This window comes from Orcinus orca, chromosome 13 (genome assembly GCF_937001465.1).
Source record: "Orcinus orca chromosome 13, mOrcOrc1.1, whole genome shotgun sequence".
NCBI classification, from domain to species: Eukaryota; Metazoa; Chordata; class Mammalia; order Artiodactyla; family Delphinidae; genus Orcinus; species Orcinus orca.
This window is the reverse complement of record NC_064571.1, coordinates 54,712,603-54,730,125: the sequence shown is the minus strand read 5'-3', so window position 1 is coordinate 54,730,125 and position 17,523 is coordinate 54,712,603. Positions and strand designations below refer to the sequence as shown.

Genomic DNA, 17,523 nt, shown 5'->3' with positions numbered 1-17,523 from the left:
TCATGTGTAATTTTTTTAAATCATTCATGATAAACCTAGTTTAAAATACTGTGAAAATACTTTAAAGTTTTAGAAATCCTAAAAGTGATTTTTGTGCCGATGTATGAAACCAGAAGGCGAACTTAAGTAGAAACGGAAATTGATCTAGTTTCATTGTCCAAGGTCAATGACATACAAAGAGTAAGTAAACAAAAGACAAAGGTAATTACCTATTTCATTGTTAATAATTTAAGGTATTATTGGTAAAAGGTTTTTCAAACCACACCAACATTTCACATTTCTTTTAAAGATAAGTAATGGTGTTATACTAGGGTGTGTGCATATGTACATGGCTTATTACATCGTCAGTGATTTCTAAGAACCTGAGAAAACTATAGTTAATACCTCAACATAGGAAGCATAATTCAACCAGAAGTGAAAAAACATACCCAGAAAAGACATTTTAAAACTTTAAATTTAGGAATAACCAGGAAATTCTAATATATGAGTTCATGCTCCCAGTCAAGGTCAATTACTTGTTTTTGTTCAATTACAGAAACAGCTCAGTTATGGTCAAAATAAATGAAATACCTAAATTGCAAGGCTAAGTTTGAATTTCATGCATAAATACCTGGTAAATCAGGGATTCAAGTACAGCCCGTATCCTGGGATTTACAGTTAAGGGACAAGATTGTAAAAACGTTTGTCAAGGAACTCATCTATGTGAATACTGCCCAATTTCTAGAACAACTTCCTCTATGTTTCTTTCACATTTGCGTTTTATCCATTTCAAAATATTGCTTTAGTATAGGGGGCAAAATCCAGGTAAAGTCATCTAAGTGGATATCCATGGGACAGACTTTTTTCTATATTCCACTCTACAATAACACATAATTAAAGGATTAAAATGTTTAAAAAGATTTGGACAAACAATACAGGACAGATGAGAATCCTTATTACCCTTTACATACCTAAACTAAAACATTTCATAATCCCTACAATATTAACTATAAAATAGGTTTTAACAGAGTAATGTCACCACTGAAGAGTTGGGTTATTTTGGTTTTGTTTAGTTTTTATCCAGAACTGATCCCACAGAGGGGGTAGGGAAATAAAATACAAATTCCCACCTTTGAGTTTTTATGATGAAAAACTGCAGCTGGGAAGATGATTTTCCTTTTACAGTGACTCCTCATTATACATAATAATGAGGAATAAAGATGGCCTGGATATAGAAAATCCACTAAGGGTTCCAGAAACTCATTTTGGAAAACCATTTCACTCTCTAATATCATCAAATGATCTAACAGAGAGGCACAAAGGAGGAAAGGGGACTGCCCTGTCTTTCCTACTTTACCGTGCATACTCATTAACAAATACAGGTGTAAATGAGCATGAAAGTATCTAAAACACAGTTCAAAGAAGAAATAAATAGCAAGTAAATCCAACGTACTCAAGTTGTACTCTCAGGATATGACAAGGCCAAGCTAAAACCATCATTCCCCATGTCCCACAGAACTCAACAGAGCCAACCCTGCATCATCCTGCTCTCACCCTGGAGTGTTTTCTTGGGAGTAACACCAAGCCACTTTCCAGCAAAGTCTTTAGGGGTCAGTTAGGGATATGCTGTCATTCGACCACACTGGCTGCCTCTCTCTCCAGAAATAATGACAGGCATGTGTTTTTGAAATCAGCTCTCCCCATTTTCTAAGACAAGGACTGGAGTGCTGCCTTGAGCATTTTAGCTGTTATTAAACCAAAAGTATTTTAGTTTCTATTGAAATAATATTATAGCTTCTATTATTTCATCTATTTAACATTCTTTGAACAGCTTTCATTTTTAAAATCAGCACTGTTTGTCCGGCTACTCATAATTTAAATCAGAATAAATGTAAGTATTAAATTTATACTAAAAGCACTTAAAGGTCCCAACTAAAAAGAAATCCAGCCCCACTCTGGTCGTACCGGAAGTCTATTGTATCAAGGTTTAAAATTAAGTGGCCCATCGGCTAGGAAATGGAAACAGATATTTGTTTTACAGCACATCTTTCCTAATACATAATCACTATAAGAAGTTTGAAAAAAAGTAAAAAAAAAAAAAAAAGAAAGGAAAGGAAAAGAAAAGATTCCCTAATCACACCACCAACAAAGATATAAATATCAGTCACCAGCCAGTTACCTTTTTCTTCAATGTAAATGCACATCTCTAGTTCTAAAACACAAATTGGTTTAATTCTGTATCAACAACTTTATTGCAATTTAAAAATATGTCAAGAGCAATTTCTCATGTCATTAAATCGGCCTTGAAAGTCTAAATTTTTAATAGTTGTATAAATATTTCAACTGGTGGATATACCATAACTCATTTAACTATTTTCCTATTGTAGCTGCTTCCAACATTTTGCTGTAACAGCAAACTTGTATGTGAATTTTAGAAATAGTTCTTATTACTGCCTGAGAAGAGACTCCTAAAGGAAGAACTACCAGGTCAAAGGGATGCCTTTTCTTAAAGTGCATCTTGATTGGTATTAACTATTCGCTAGAAATAACAATTTACACTTCCACCAGCAGTGTTTGTGAATGCTCATTTCACTGTACCCTTCTTACTTGTACAGATATTTATCACTTTATTACAACTTTACTCAACTGTTAGGTTGAAATAATAACCCCTTGTCTAATTTGGGTTTGTTTGATAAAGAGAGAAATTTATATTTCATCCATGGTGAATGGTATGTAGAGGCTCTTTGTCAATGTTTTGTAAATGTTTTATATAAACCAATATATAAATGTGTACAAATCAACAAGAAAATACCAAACTCTAATAATAAAATATGTACTAGTTATATGTACATGTATATTTGTGGCCAATAAATTCCCTACTTCATCATCTGTCTTTAAACTTATGTTACATAGCACAGCAAATCCACTCCTAGGTATATATTCAAGAGAAATGAAAACATACATCATAAAAACTTGTACACAGTTTTACTATACATCCATATCTCTCGAGATAAAAAGCCAATAGACTAGTTTGGGATGGATCCACTGAACAATGCTAGCTCACCTAAGAACTGAATATCTAATGATAATTTCTTGTTGCTCACTAACCAATACCTATTTAAAAATAAAATGCTAAATCTACCCACCCCAAATAAAATAAATTAAAATAAAAACTTGTACACAAATGTTCATAGTAGCATTATTCATAATGACCCCAAAATGGAAATAACCCAAACTTCCATGAACTGATAAATGGATAAACAAAATGTGGTGTATATATCCAATGAGATACTATCACCCATAAAAAGGAATGAAGTTCTGATACATGCTACACTACGGATGAACCTTGAAAACATTATGCTAAAGGAAAGAAGCCAGTCACAAAAGGCCACATATTGTATAATTTCATTTATATGACAGATCCAGAATAGATAACTCAATAGATACAAAAAATAAATCAGTAGTTGCTCTAGGGCTGGGGAAGAAGGGAGCGCTGGAGAGTGACTGCTAATGGTTTCCTTTTGGGGTGATGAAAATGTTCAAAAATTAAGGGTAACAGTTTCACAACCCTATGAATATACTAAAAATCTTTGACTTGTACACTTTAAGTGGGTGAATTTATTCAAGTATGTATGTATGTATGATTTGTGATTATATCTCAATAAAGCTGTTTTTAAATGTATGTGTTGCTATGTTTTTCCTGAAAAAGAATCCTAATACTTCATCACTTCTTTTTCTTATACCCTCTCATGTTGAGTTGATCTGATCCAGACTAATATATTTAAAGATGAACATTATAGTTAAAAAACTATGAGACTCAACAATACAAATACACTTTACTGGATATGTGTGTATTGTAAAGCTCTCCACTGTTTCCTTACCTTGATCCTGTTTCCTCACAACATGCCTTTCCCTTCTTCGGACCTCTATTCCCCCTCCCCGCCCCATCCCCCCGACCCTCCCTCCGACACTTTAGGCAGGAGTAATTCCATAAATAATTCTTTCAAAGAAGGTCTGTAACAACCAGAGAAGGTGAATCATTACAGATCCAAAAATGCTTTTATTTTCCTCTCACACTGAATTGCTGGTTTGCCTGAATATAGAATTATAGGTTCAAAATAAAATTTTTCTCACAACTTCAAAACTACTGCATTTCTATCTTCTATTACTTGTTTTTTACCAATAATAGGACTGATGTCAACTTGATTCTTTCCTTTGTAGATAAACTATGTTTGCTCTCTGGAAGCTTTTAGTTAGTTCCTCCTCATTACTAGCATTCTGAAATTTCACAGGAAGGCATCTGAGTGTAGGTCTTTTGTTACTCTTTTATGCAGTATTCATTAGGCCTTTTCAAAAGACTTGTCTGTCAACTGGAGAAATTTCATTCTATTATTTCTGTGATTATAACTCCCCTTCACTCATTGTTTATTTGAACCTTCTGTTAGATGAATATTGAAGCTTTAGAAGGAGCTCTACATCATATGACTTTTTGTTCATGCTTCCCACCTTTTTCAGTTTAAGACTGCACTCTAAGGAAGGAATCTCTTAGCTCAATCTTCCAATTCATTAATTTGCTTTTAGCTGTGTCCACTCTATTTCACCTGTTTATATGGGGTTTTTTTAAATCTTAACAATCATATTTTAAAATTCTTACATTGGTTTAATTTCATTCTATCCCATATTTGTTTTAGAAATGCAATAACCACTTATCTCTCTGTGAATGTTAATTTAACTTATTTCAGAGTCTGTTGCCTGTTCATTGTTTCTTTGGGTGTTAGTTTTTTAAGTTTGATGCCTCATTTTTCTATCATAGGTTTTCCTCAAACATTTAGTGATTCTTGGCATCAAGATCGTTTCAGAGTCCCTCTTTGTCTGTGTATGCTGTTTCTGTTAAGCACCATGTGCCTCGAGTGATAATGTGGGATATGATGCCAGGTGTCATGTACATGTCAGGAGTTTGTCCTGCCAGGAAGAGACTCCTTGAGCTTCCTGACAATCAAAAGTTACTTGAGGGATCACCCAGCCTCTCTGGCCTCTGTGTTATACTCAGTGCTTTAGCTGGGACTCACAGAATATTGAGGGAGGGGGGGTCTCCACAGGCCTAGCCACTCTATACACACCTGCTTATCTAATCCTGCAGGTCCCCTCCCCACTACTTGAATATGATTCTGCTTTGAGAACCCTGCTGATCTATATATTTTTGGGTGTGGCTCCACCATGTTTCATTTTTCTGTGGATGTGATTCTTCAGGCTTAATATCTTTAAAGAGTTCCTCAAATTTCTACCCACTGATGGGACCCTTTCTTATTTTTCCCGGACTATTATCAATTGATTCATGTAAGTGAGTGTTTACATAGGTACAGATATATATGTACAACCTTTCTGTCATCTTACGGAATTTGGTGTTGTGCATATGCCAGTGGTGGTGGTAATTTAGTTAGAATATCATGAGCTCTGCCCACCATTTTGATCATTTTCTTAGTGTCATTATTTGCTAAATAGTCTGTACTCCAATGTTAATATGGCCATATCTCTTAATCTCAGACTTGTATATCCAACTCCTACTTTCCTGTATTTCTTACAGGCACCTCAAATTTAACATGTTTGAAACTGAATTACTAACCTTATCCTCACCAAATCTGCTCCACTCAGGCATCCTCAGGACCTTTGGAGCAAATTCTTCACAACTCCTTTTCCCTCACTATTACCAAGCAGTCCCTAAAAATAGATTTAACTTCTTTCCATTTCTACTGCCATTAACTTTGTCCAAGCCACCATTATCTTTCACCTGGAGTAGTCAGAGTCAACATTTAAAAATACAAATCAGATCACGGCATTCCTCTGCTTAAAACTCTTCCTTTACTTCTCATTGCTGTTGGAATGAATTCCAAACTGTTTTCACGTTAAATGCTATCTCTGAATCCAAATCTGGAGACTAGGTCCCTGCTATTTACTTAAAGACCACTTTGATGCCAATAGGTTACTAGCCTCCTGGGCTCTATAAGTTTGACTCTCTCTTTCCTTTGTTTCACTAAGGAACCGAGGTATTCCATAACTTCCATAACTTCACCTTAAATTAATGTAACTATAATTTCTCTTAACTATGATGCCTATATCATAAAACTGCTATAAGAGGTATACTCTTTAGTTACTAGGCATTTTATCTATCTGTAGCTAGATCAGTCCCTTTAGGAAGCATCCTCGCCAGTGAACAAGTCCAGTTAAAGGTTTGGATGCCTCTTGGTCTAACTTGCTGTACAATGGGAAAACTCCAGTTAAGTCCCAATATATGACTGGTTAGTCCAGGCTTTGACGGTGTGAGCCTGGGTAAAAATCCTAACTACTCTAGGACACAGCTTCTTTTCCTGTCAGATGAGGAGGGTAGGGTTGTATGATCTCAAAGGTCTCTTCCATTTCTAGTGGCCACAGATTCCATGACTTCATATAATATTTCCTTAGAGAAAGTATAGTACCTATCACTCAAATCTCATGAAAATTATATAGAGAGTAATATTCTATTTCAGGCTTAAGAAGAACTTTCATCAAAGAGAAAATAATTCAACTTGAGGTTTCTGGAGACCACTTAAGCCAACATGGATTCATTTTGCCAAGATTTAGTGCTGCCCTCAATTGCCTAAGGAACACAGTCTCAAGAACTGAAAATACAGCAGCAACACCAAGAAGCACTATTACTACTAAACAGTAACAAAAATGAAAGGTTTTAGCTCATACTGGGCAATGACCAAAAACTAACTATAATACTCAAATAGGAATGAAAACAGGAAAAAAAATCACAGTAGGTACCAAAGGCTTCTTCCTGAAAGATCAATAAAGATCAATAGCTCATACTGGTTTAGAAAAAGAGGCAACATACCCCCCTTTCTCCACACCCCTTCCATTTTTACAGCGACATTAAAAGGAGAGGCTCTTCAGATTAAGTTACTAGTCGTATCTAGAGTTTTAATAGTCTTTAAACTGATTATAGTCCATTATGAGCCTTAATCAAAATCATAAAGACCAGGAAAAAAAACTCCCTCCTTCCTGAATAATTTATAACACCTAACTACCTTTCCACAAACTGTATAACCTTTGAAAATGGGAACTTATTCCCACTGACAATTACTATGCCAAGTTTGAGTACCGTCTCTGTACTGATGGATTTCACAAATTAAATGATCCACACTGCTTTACCTGATACATTCCAACTCCAATGTGCTTCGGCTCAATTTTCACTAGCTCAGCTAATGGATCTTGTACACGCCTTGCTATGGAAACTGAAAAAACAGAATCAGAAAACAAGTATGGCTTAATGTAAAAGCAGTATCCAGATAATTACTATTTTAGTTCCTCATAATGCATAGTTATCCCTCTTTATTCCTTCCCCCAAGGAGGCCAACAATTTAACCAAGTTTCAGAGTTCCTTTTTTTTTCCCCCACACAAAAAGTGAATGCAAAATTTCAGGATTAATTATGTCACCAGAACTCCTAGGTATTCCTGAGCACGAACACACTGAAAGGGTTATACATTTGGAAAAACAAATAAAACACTTAGTTGCTATATTTATACAATTACCTGTTCGTTCTTTAAATATAGTATAGTAGGGCACCTCACACTTTAAAGAACAAGTAGATATTTGTTTTACTTTTAAATAATCCTGCATTGCTATAAACATGATACACATTTGTACATTAAATATGCTTATTAGGACTAGATCCTGATAAAGATGAGTAAATGATAGAATCATATCTTATTGCAATCAGAGATCGTTAGTTGATTAGTGAATACTCTTGAATCACCTTGAATATGATTGCAAGATTAGTCTGAGAAGTGATCTGCGTCCCAACTGCTTGTTCCTAACACATGCACAGTCCTAATTACATCCCTTTCTTGACCATTACTTTCCATTTTTAAGAGACTTGAGAGTTAACTTTAAACATCCTTCGTGTCATGATTTTTATTTAGTCATCATTTATTATCATCTTTTTAAAAGCCATATGTTATTAACAAAATCTCATAACTAATTTAGCTTATAAGATAGATTTAGAGAAAAGAAATTTAGTTGCATTGAGTGTTTACAAATGAACAGCTTTTATTTTCTAAACACATGAAAGCTAGTCAGTGTCACCTACTCATACAGAAGGTTGGATGAAATATAAATTCATTAAGTAAAAACACTAAGGCCATTAAAGGAAACCCCATGCCTGTTTTCGTGTTAAATTGTTCAAGGTCTGGTAAAAGAAGCCAACTTCTTAGACGTAACTATCAGATTCTCCAGTCAGTGATTTGTGCCACCTCTCATCAGAGATAAGATCTACTGTGAACGTAAAGTTCACTGCACATTCAAGTCTTTTTCATATCTTTTATGATTACTGCTAACAGACAGTGACAATGGCAGCTTGCAAAGTAAGCTTAGAGAGCAATAAGCTGATGTTTTACAATCTGCCTATTTCTCCCACAGAAGAGATGGGGATTCCAAGGCCTTCACATACACCTTTCTCATCAAATCTCATAAAAAGTTAATTAGTGCAAGCATGCCAGGTTATAGGAGAAATGGTTTCCTTTAATAACCACATTTATAGTCATATGAAAACATATGCCACCAGAGAAATACCTGATATCCTCTAAAACCAAATAGTCAGGCCTCCATATCTGTGGGTTTCACATCCACAGATTCAACGAACTATGGATCAAAAATATTCGAAAAATAAGTTCCATAAAGTTCCAAAAAGGAAAGCTTGAATTTGATGCTCTCAGCAACTATTTATATTGCACTTACAACTATTTACATAACATTTACATTGTATTAGGTATTATAAGTAATCTAGAGATGATTCAAAGTATATTGGAGGATGTGCATAGGTTATATGCAAATACTATGCTATTTTATGTAAGGGACTTGAGCATCCTTGGATTTTGGTATCTGAGACGGGTCCTGAAACCAATCTCCTGTGGATACCAAGGGACAACTCAACTGTATTATTTCTTTATTCTAGCCTTTACATATATTATACAATAAGAGTGATTTTCAAACACGTACATACATTGCCAAAATATTTTTGGATTAAAAAAACAACCCACAACAGTAGACCAAGTTAAGGTAACAGGCATCAGAACGTTTGCTGTGTAGGAAGGCAATATTAGAAATTCAATAAAAGTATATCAATAATAGGTAAATCTCTCAAATCTACACCTTCAGGAAAACCCACATTATGAAAACCTAAACTTAGAAATTGTGTGAGTAGATCCCATATTTTAACATTTCTGAAATACACAAAAGGCTTTTAAACTATTTTCTACTGGATTCCCTCCTAACAGTTCACTGCCAGTGTATCCTTTGTTCATCCTAATATTGCTAAATATTAGCAACAATGGATTTAAAATGATGGCTTCTAGATAACATATTAATTCTACAATAAGTCCCAATGGCTTCTGGAGTTACACTGTACCCAGTAAACAACCCCCAACATAGATCTAATATTTCTAGAATTGGCATTTCACTTTCAGATGCTGTTCATTCTGTGTAGCATAGAAACCCAAGCATGGAAGAGATGGGAGGCAGGAGGAGGGAGAGAGATGAATATTGTTTAAAGTAGAATTCGAAAAGTAGTACGCTCAGGCTTTGGAGAAAAGATGGTGGTGTTTTCCTGCTGGCAGGATAATCAAGAGAAGGGTTATGCAATAAACAGTAATAATGATCAGGCTGACAACAGATTTCTGAAAGTAAGAGACAGATAAGTAGTTCAGGCAAAAGGAGTTTAACAGATTGCTGATAAAAAAAAAAAAAGAAGAGGGAGTAAGAATCATGGCCCGAAAACTTGGGGCACATTCATATTTTGAGACAGAAAAGAGAAGGAGGAAATGGTGAAAGAGGCAGAGAAGGAATGGTGAGGAAAGTATAGCAGAAGAAGTCAAAAAGACTTCTGGAACATATTACTTATGTAACATGTTACCCTATGTCCCTATGTCCCCAAGTTTTTACTCCTAGGTACATACTCAAAAGAAATGAAAACATCGGTCTACATAAAATCTTGTACATGGATGTTCACAGCAGCATTATTCATAATAGCCAAAAAGGTGAAAACAACCCAAATATCCAACAACTGATAAATGGATGAATACAATGTGGTGTACCTGTATAATGGTAAATTATTTGGCAATACAAAGGAATGGAGTACTGATATATGCTACAGCATGAGTGAACTTTGAAAACACTATGCTAAGTGAAAGAAGCCAGCCAATCACAAAAGACCTCATATTGTAATGATTCCATTTATACGAAATATCCAGAATAGGCAAATCCATAGAGACAGAAGGTAGATTAGTGCTTTCCAGGGATTGGGAAGAAGAGGGGAAGGGGGACCGATTGCTAATGGGTATAGGGTTTCTAGGGGCGATGAAAATATTCTAAAATTGGATAGTGGCAATAGTTACACAACTCTGACTATACTAAAAAATGATGACATATACTTTAAAAGGGTAAACTGTATGCTATGTAAACTATATCTCAATGAAGTTGTTACGTATTTTTTAAATGCAGTTTGTCCAAATGTATGGCAAATATTGACTATTTTGCCCACATGTAACGTCAACATTTCTCTGTATCACTGCGACTATTTACCACTGTTTAGGAAGTTCTAGTTAACGCAATTGGAAGAGAAAAGAAAGAAGGTATAATTACTCAAAAGACAGAAACTAGATTATTATTACTTGCAGATGATGACTGTCTACTTAGAAAACCCAAGCAAGTCAACTGAAAAAATATCAGAACTAATAAGATTTCAATCAGTTGGCTGGTGTCAAGACACCCAGACAAAAACTGATGCTCCACCATATGCCATCAACAACCAATAAGAAAATATCATGAAGGAGAATCCATTCACTGTCTGTGGTGTGTGTGCGTGTGTGTGCGTGTGTGTGTGTGTGTACTGCAGGTGAGTAAGAAAAATAAAATGTGCATAACCTGGATGAAGGTATAAATTTAATGGAATTTCACTGTATTTCTACAGAGTTTGAAAAATATTAGTTAAATGGCTCTAAAGTTTACATAGAAAGGAAGAAATGCATAGGACAAGTGCAATTAAAAAAAACATTAAGGCAAGTCATATTATAAGCCACAGTAATTGAGTCTTGCATTGTAGCAGACTAGACAGACCAAGGAAAAAGGGAAAAAAGTACATATAGGAATTTCGTTTTTAATAAATGGTAATTTGTTAAACGGTAATGAAACATATTGTGTAAAGGAAGACAGTAAAAAGCAGGGAAAAGGAGCTTCGACCGAGTGAAGATTATCATCCTAAAAGGTAAGCAACCAGAGAGCCATATGCAGTAGCACTGAAAACAACATTTCCCCCTCATTCATAAGGTATCTTATATCCAAAGAACAAAAGGGGTTCTATTGGTTTTGGTCTTCAGTTCCATGAAATACATAGAAGCTTAAAGCTTCTAGAGCAAATAAATGTATTGCTTAAAAGACTGTACTAAACTGTGTTCTCTTTAAAATTTGCCTTACTCTGTTATCTGAGAATATCGAAGTGGAAATCTTTATTTTTAAAGTCTAATACTCACTTCTTTTTTGTACTTCCTCTTGCCATCAGACAGCAACAGAGGAATCCCCATGCTGTCTTATTTCATTCAACAACTTCAAATTAGAATTTTTTTCACTAAAAAGCTTATTAAAATGTAGTTTTAATGCTCTTAATGCAAATTTATTATAATCTTGATCCTGTAATTAGTAATTACATTTTTCAATAAGGAGCTGACAAATCTGCTGACCTAATATAAATACTCTATATCTTGATTGCAGTGGTTGTGGCTACCTGACTAGTACAAGCTTTTCAAAATTCATAGATGGTGTACCTAAAAAGGGTGAATTTTACTTTATGCAAATCTACCCTTAAATTCGAAAGAAATGTCTTTTCTCTAAGGATATCAAACTTTTTCTTTATTTTTCTTCTTTCTGTATAGTCTCTATTTCTTCCATGTAGTGTACCCCACCTCCCACCCCATATTTTGGCATCTGTCTTTAATAGCATAAGTTTTCCTTACATGTTAAGTGACCCCAGACTTTCCATCAGGAGTAGGGTACTAAAAAGCTGACTGTAAGTGCTTTGCTCAAAGGTGAGGTTTGTCAACTGTGGGCTTCACTATAGGGTGATTTGGCCATTTCTTTGTGAAATCTCTGATCTCAGTTTCTTTAAGTGTTTTCTCTTGTGTTAGTCAGAATCCCCTAGTCTCCCACATAAGGTTTCTTTAGGTGTTTTCTCTTGTGTTAGTCAGAATCCCCTAGTCTCCCACATAAGGTATCTACAACAGCATGTCAATAATTATTTAATCTCTCTTTTTTTTTTAGTAGGTATTCCCACTCTCACCTATAACCCATGTCCTCCAGTGTAGAAACCTTCGGTTTAACCCTCTCTAGAGAACAATTCTCCAGTCTTCTGCAAAAGTGGAAGGACAGTTACTCAACTGTGTGGAATGGGAGGTCTAATTCATTTCTTCTTTTTTTACTGATGTGAAATTCACATAACATAAACTTAACCATTTTAAGGTGTATCATTCAGTAGCATTTAGTATACTTACAACATTGTGCAAACCACCACCTCTATCAAGTTCCAAAACATTTTCATCACCCCCAAAGGAAACCCTGTACACATTAAACAGTCCCTCTTCATTGTCCCCTCTCCCGAGCCCCTGGCAACCACCAATCAGCTCTCTGTGTCTGCAGATTTGCCCATTTTGGACATTTCACATATATGCAATCATACAATATGTGACCTTTTGTGTTTAGCTTCTTTCACTTAGCATGTTTTCAAGGTTCATCCATGTTGTAGCATGTATCATTACTTCATTCTTTCTTATGGTTGAAAATACCCTTCCAGCGTATGGATAGACCACATTTTGTTTATCTATTCACTTGCTGATGGACATTTGGGTTGTTTCCAGTTTTGGGCTATCGTGAATAGTGCTGCTATGAGCATCTGTGTACAAGTATTTGCCGAGTACCTGTTTTCAATTCTTTTGAGTATATACCAAGGAGTGGGATTGCTGGGTTATATGATATTCTATGTTTAACTTGATCTCACTGCTTTTTAAACAGACTTTCAATCAATCCTCTTATTTTAGACCCATTCTCAGCCCTCCCAAGATACTTCTAAAGGTGCTTAGTGCATTTCCTGAGTCTTTAGGGTTTCTACGATCTATTTCAGGTTAGCTCTGTTTTCTACAATGCTGTCTCAGTATTCCACTTTCTCAAGTTGGCTAGATCTCATCCGGTTTCCAGCTTCAAAACTATTGTTGCTGTTATCTCCTCTCCCATTCTCCTTGTCCTAGTAAGTTTATGCCTTCATTCTATCAAGTTACTGTCATTTTAATGAGATTTCAGAAGACAGTGAAGGAGTAACAGGTATATTTAATCTTCATTTTAAATCAGAAATCCATAATAAACTTTTTAATACCAACTATCTACTATTCTATCCATCCAATTTAAACTGTCTCAGTACAATGAATTTATTATGAGGGGAATGTGAGCATATATAAGGATAACTTCTGTTTTCAATAAGCTGATAAACTGGTCAAGAAGATGTAGTAAGATAAAGGTCATTTTCTTACATATGTTTAACACTTGTATGAATGTTGAGGTTCTGTTATATTTGATATGGTAAACTTATGGAGGGTTGAAAGGTAAAACCCACACCCATAGATAGGTCAGGTCTCAGATGAAGTACGAAGTCATCCCAGGCATCAATCACTAGGAAAGAGAAAGATGCCTAGTGAGAAAAAAGGAACTGAAGTGGAAGTGGGGCCTAGAAAGCCAAGAGTGGAGACTCTCAGTTAATTTCAATATTTGCTTCCAGGACCAGACTTTGCAGACTCAGAATGTCTAGGTAGGTGTTTTGAGTTGATATGGATCAAACATAGTCACTGCCAATGTGGAAACAAGCTAAGACAGAGAAAAATGGCACACCTGCAGTGAATCACAAACTGAAGACACAACTAGGTTTTGAAATCAGAGTAACCAGGACTATATACCAATTCCCCTTTTTATTATTTCCTATTTTCATAGTCTTGTTAGAATGTTGTGATCTTGTTCCCTTATAATACTGTGGCAGTTATGCACCCACATGGGCCAGTGGTGAAGAGGAAATAGCAGCCCCCTTAGCAAAGGGAAGTCTGAGGAACTGCTACCTCCTATATAATATTTTTCTAATGCCCTGTTGGATGATTACCTTTCAGTGCTCACTTGGGAGGCTCTGAATTTCATTTTCTATAAAGAAAAGTATCTTTTTATTACAGAAGTTACGTACATAAATATTATGTACACACTTGGCTATGCGGCCTCATTAAGCCTTGGTTTCCTCATCTGTAAAGTGGGAATAATAAATGACTCATAGGGCAATTGTGAGGATTAAATAAAATAATCCTGGTAATGTATTTATCACAATGTTTCATATATATTAAGTGCTTTAAAAAGATTAGTGTTAGCAGCTCCCTCCTCCTCCTATTATTATTATTACTATTGTTATTACAAGGCAAGTACCAAAAGAGAACATGGCAAGGAGGCAGAGACCACACTGAGTTGATGTGACACAGAGAAAAGCTTCACTGAAGAAGCAAGACTTTGAGCTGGGATCTGAGTTTCAAAAGATGACCATTTTAGGGGACTTCCCCGGTAGTCCAGTGGTAAAGAATCTGCCTTCCAATGCAGGGGACGTGGGTTTGATCCCTGGTCGAGGAACTAAGATCCCACATGCCTGGGGCAACTAAGCCCTCGCACCTCAACTAGAAAGCCCGCGTGCCACAAACTACAGAGCCCAAGCGCTCTGGAGCCCAAGCACTCTGGAGCCCAAGCGCCACAACTAGAGAGAGAAAACCCACACGTCACAACTAGAGAGAAGGCTGCATGCCACAACGAAGACCCGAAGCAGCCAAAGAAATTAAAATAAAATAAATAAATATTTTTAAAAGAAAAAAGAAAAGATGATCATGTTAGTCAGGGGACTGTGTCGTCGAATGAACAACTGAAGGGAAACTACAAGTTCTTTTGGATCAAAAAAGAAGTTTTTAACTTTAGATTAAAGCAAAAATTTTCAAATACATATCATCAGGTGTAGATTTCAAGAACAGTCAATGAAATTTGATGAGAATATTTAAGGAAAAAAAATTAAATAAAAAGTCTATTTCCCCTAATTTGGAATTTCCCCAAATTGGGGGATTAAGAGTTACAAACTACTATATATAAAATAGATAAACAACAAGGATATATTGTATAGCAATGGGAATTACAGCCATTATCTTGTAAGAAGTTATGATGGAGTATAATCTGTAAAAATACTGGCTCACAATGCTGTGCACCTGAAACTAATATAATATTGTAAATCAACTATACATCCATTAAAAATAAATAAATAAATCAGTAAACACACATACACAAGCCACTTCTAACAAAGTAGTCTAAATATCCACCTATTACACAGGAAAATGCTCTGACCAGATCTATATTTTGCTTGTGATACCAATTATTGTCATTAGATGTACCAAAATATCTTTTTTAAAATAAATTTATTTATTTATTTATTTTTGGTTGCATTGGGTCTCTGTTGCTGTGCGCAGGCTTTCTTTTTAGATGCAGCAAGCGGGGGCTACTCTTCATTGCAGTACTCTTCATTGCAGGCTTCTCATTGCAGTGGCTTCTCTTGCTGCGGAGCACGGGCTCTAGGCACGCAGGCTTCAGTAGTTGTGGCTCCCGGGCTCTAGAGCGCAGGCTCAGTACCTGTGGTGCATGGGCTTAGCTGCTACGCAGCATGTGGGATCTTCCCGGACCAGGGCTTGAACCCGTGTCCACTGCATTGGTAGGCATATTCTCAACCACTGTGCCACCAGGAAACCCTCAAAATATCTTTAATTTCTTCACACACAAGATTTAAACTATTCCACATCACAGAAACCAAAGCAATTTTATACAACTAAAATCAAATCAGGCTGATTTAAACAATATAGTAATGATAATTCCTATTAGCAAGGCAAGAGAAACTGGTCATTTAACAAATATTTAGCTATAGCCTGAAAGTCTGTGCATGTTTATACATTTGCACTTTAAATATTTTATGTTAATATATTACTTTCCTCCAACAAAAAGCTGTAATAAGTAATATTTTGCAATAATAATAATAAGAGAACTGAGTATTTTATTGTTTTTACTATTAACTCTCTAGCATTTAATTTTACTAAAGATGTTTTGGGCTAATTTTTCACCACACTCTAGAATACTATGCAGTGTTCTTTAAAAGCAGTATTCTTCTACTTCTTTTCCATAATTCCCAGTAGTATTCCAATCAAACACTTTCTTTCTAACATGACTGCAATATATCTTCTAAAATTTCTTGGATATTTAAATATTTTGCTTGCTACAAATACAAGTCCAAAATATCAAAATCGCACGCTTTAGCGATGACCCACAGTTTCTTACCTGCACTTCTCAAATTAGGGTCCAGTCCTGGCATCTCTTTATTAGCTTCAGGGCTGACACTGTAGACTGATGCTCCTGCTTCACTGACGATACTGAAAAGAAAGAAAAGGGGAATATCATTTTCCAAACTTTCTACCTGCCCCAAGAAAATAAATGAATGAGACTAGGTATTATAAGAAAAGAAAACTGCAGGGCAAAGCACTCTCTTTATATTTCAATGATACTTATACTATTTAATTTTACATTAACATAAAGTGATTAAGCAATGCTTATTTTCTACACATAGGAAATACACAGGCTTAAATCCATAATGAATTCATTCAGTCGTTTTCTGTTTAAGAGAGAGTTTATAAATGAACACAGTGGATACTCCTCCATGATGCCAACATCAAAATTTTCAGAATACTTAGCTCCTCTTGTGTTCATAATCCATTATTGACTGACATTTATGACTCCCGTCTGAATCATTCTAAAGCATCTTCGGAAGCACAGACATGTGTGTGGATATGTGCATATGTGGATATACACAAAAAACCATTGCCATTATTATTACTTGGTTATAATTAAAAACCACAATGTGAAAAGGAAGGGGATCAGACAGGATCCCACTTCTTTTCAAGAGGGTCTGAAATCATCCTTTTGGTGAACTTGAAACATACCACTTCAGGCAGGTGTTAAACCACTTCATTTCATCACTTCTTTAATCAAAGCATCACACATATCATCCTGTTCCTTTCTTCTTTGGCTCCATATACTTTACAATCCGCAATGGCAGCACTCTCTTACAGATGACGGTTGTATAGTGGTTGACATTTGTACAGTTTACCAAACATTTTAAAATTAGAGGCTTTCTTTATGACATAATACGTAAAGAAGCATCATCTACTTTAAGTATTTACAATACCTTTGGTTCTCTACCATGTGACCATCTAGATGTCACAATTCAAAAGCAGAAACATATTAGTGCTTAATTTTTAATCTACTCTTAGAAACCTCTCCCATTCTCTGCTCTTCAGTAGTTACTTCAATTGTTAGACAAGTTGAACAGATAACTTTTAACATTATTGCCCCACTGTAA

General features: G+C 35.5%; 1 protein-coding gene and 1 long non-coding RNA gene across 7 annotated transcripts in view; both read right to left on the bottom strand.

The window, feature by feature from the left end:
• Positions 1 to 17,523, bottom strand: part of LOC125960907 (uncharacterized) — an 840,695-nt gene that overhangs the window by 123,024 nt on the left and 700,148 nt on the right. The window lies entirely within an intron of this gene.
• The window catches only part of SRBD1 (S1 RNA binding domain 1), a 231,045-nt gene that overhangs the window by 91,891 nt on the left and 121,631 nt on the right, over positions 1 to 17,523 (bottom strand). For all 6 annotated transcript variants that reach the window (XM_033419145.2, XM_033419146.2, XM_033419147.2 and 3 more), the window contains exons 15-16: positions 16,446 to 16,537; positions 7,171 to 7,253 (exon numbers count right to left, since the gene is read on the bottom strand). In XM_033419145.2, the coding sequence (XP_033275036.1) occupies positions 7,171 to 7,253; positions 16,446 to 16,537 (175 nt within the window). The remainder of the gene's footprint in view (positions 1 to 7,170; positions 7,254 to 16,445; positions 16,538 to 17,523) is intronic.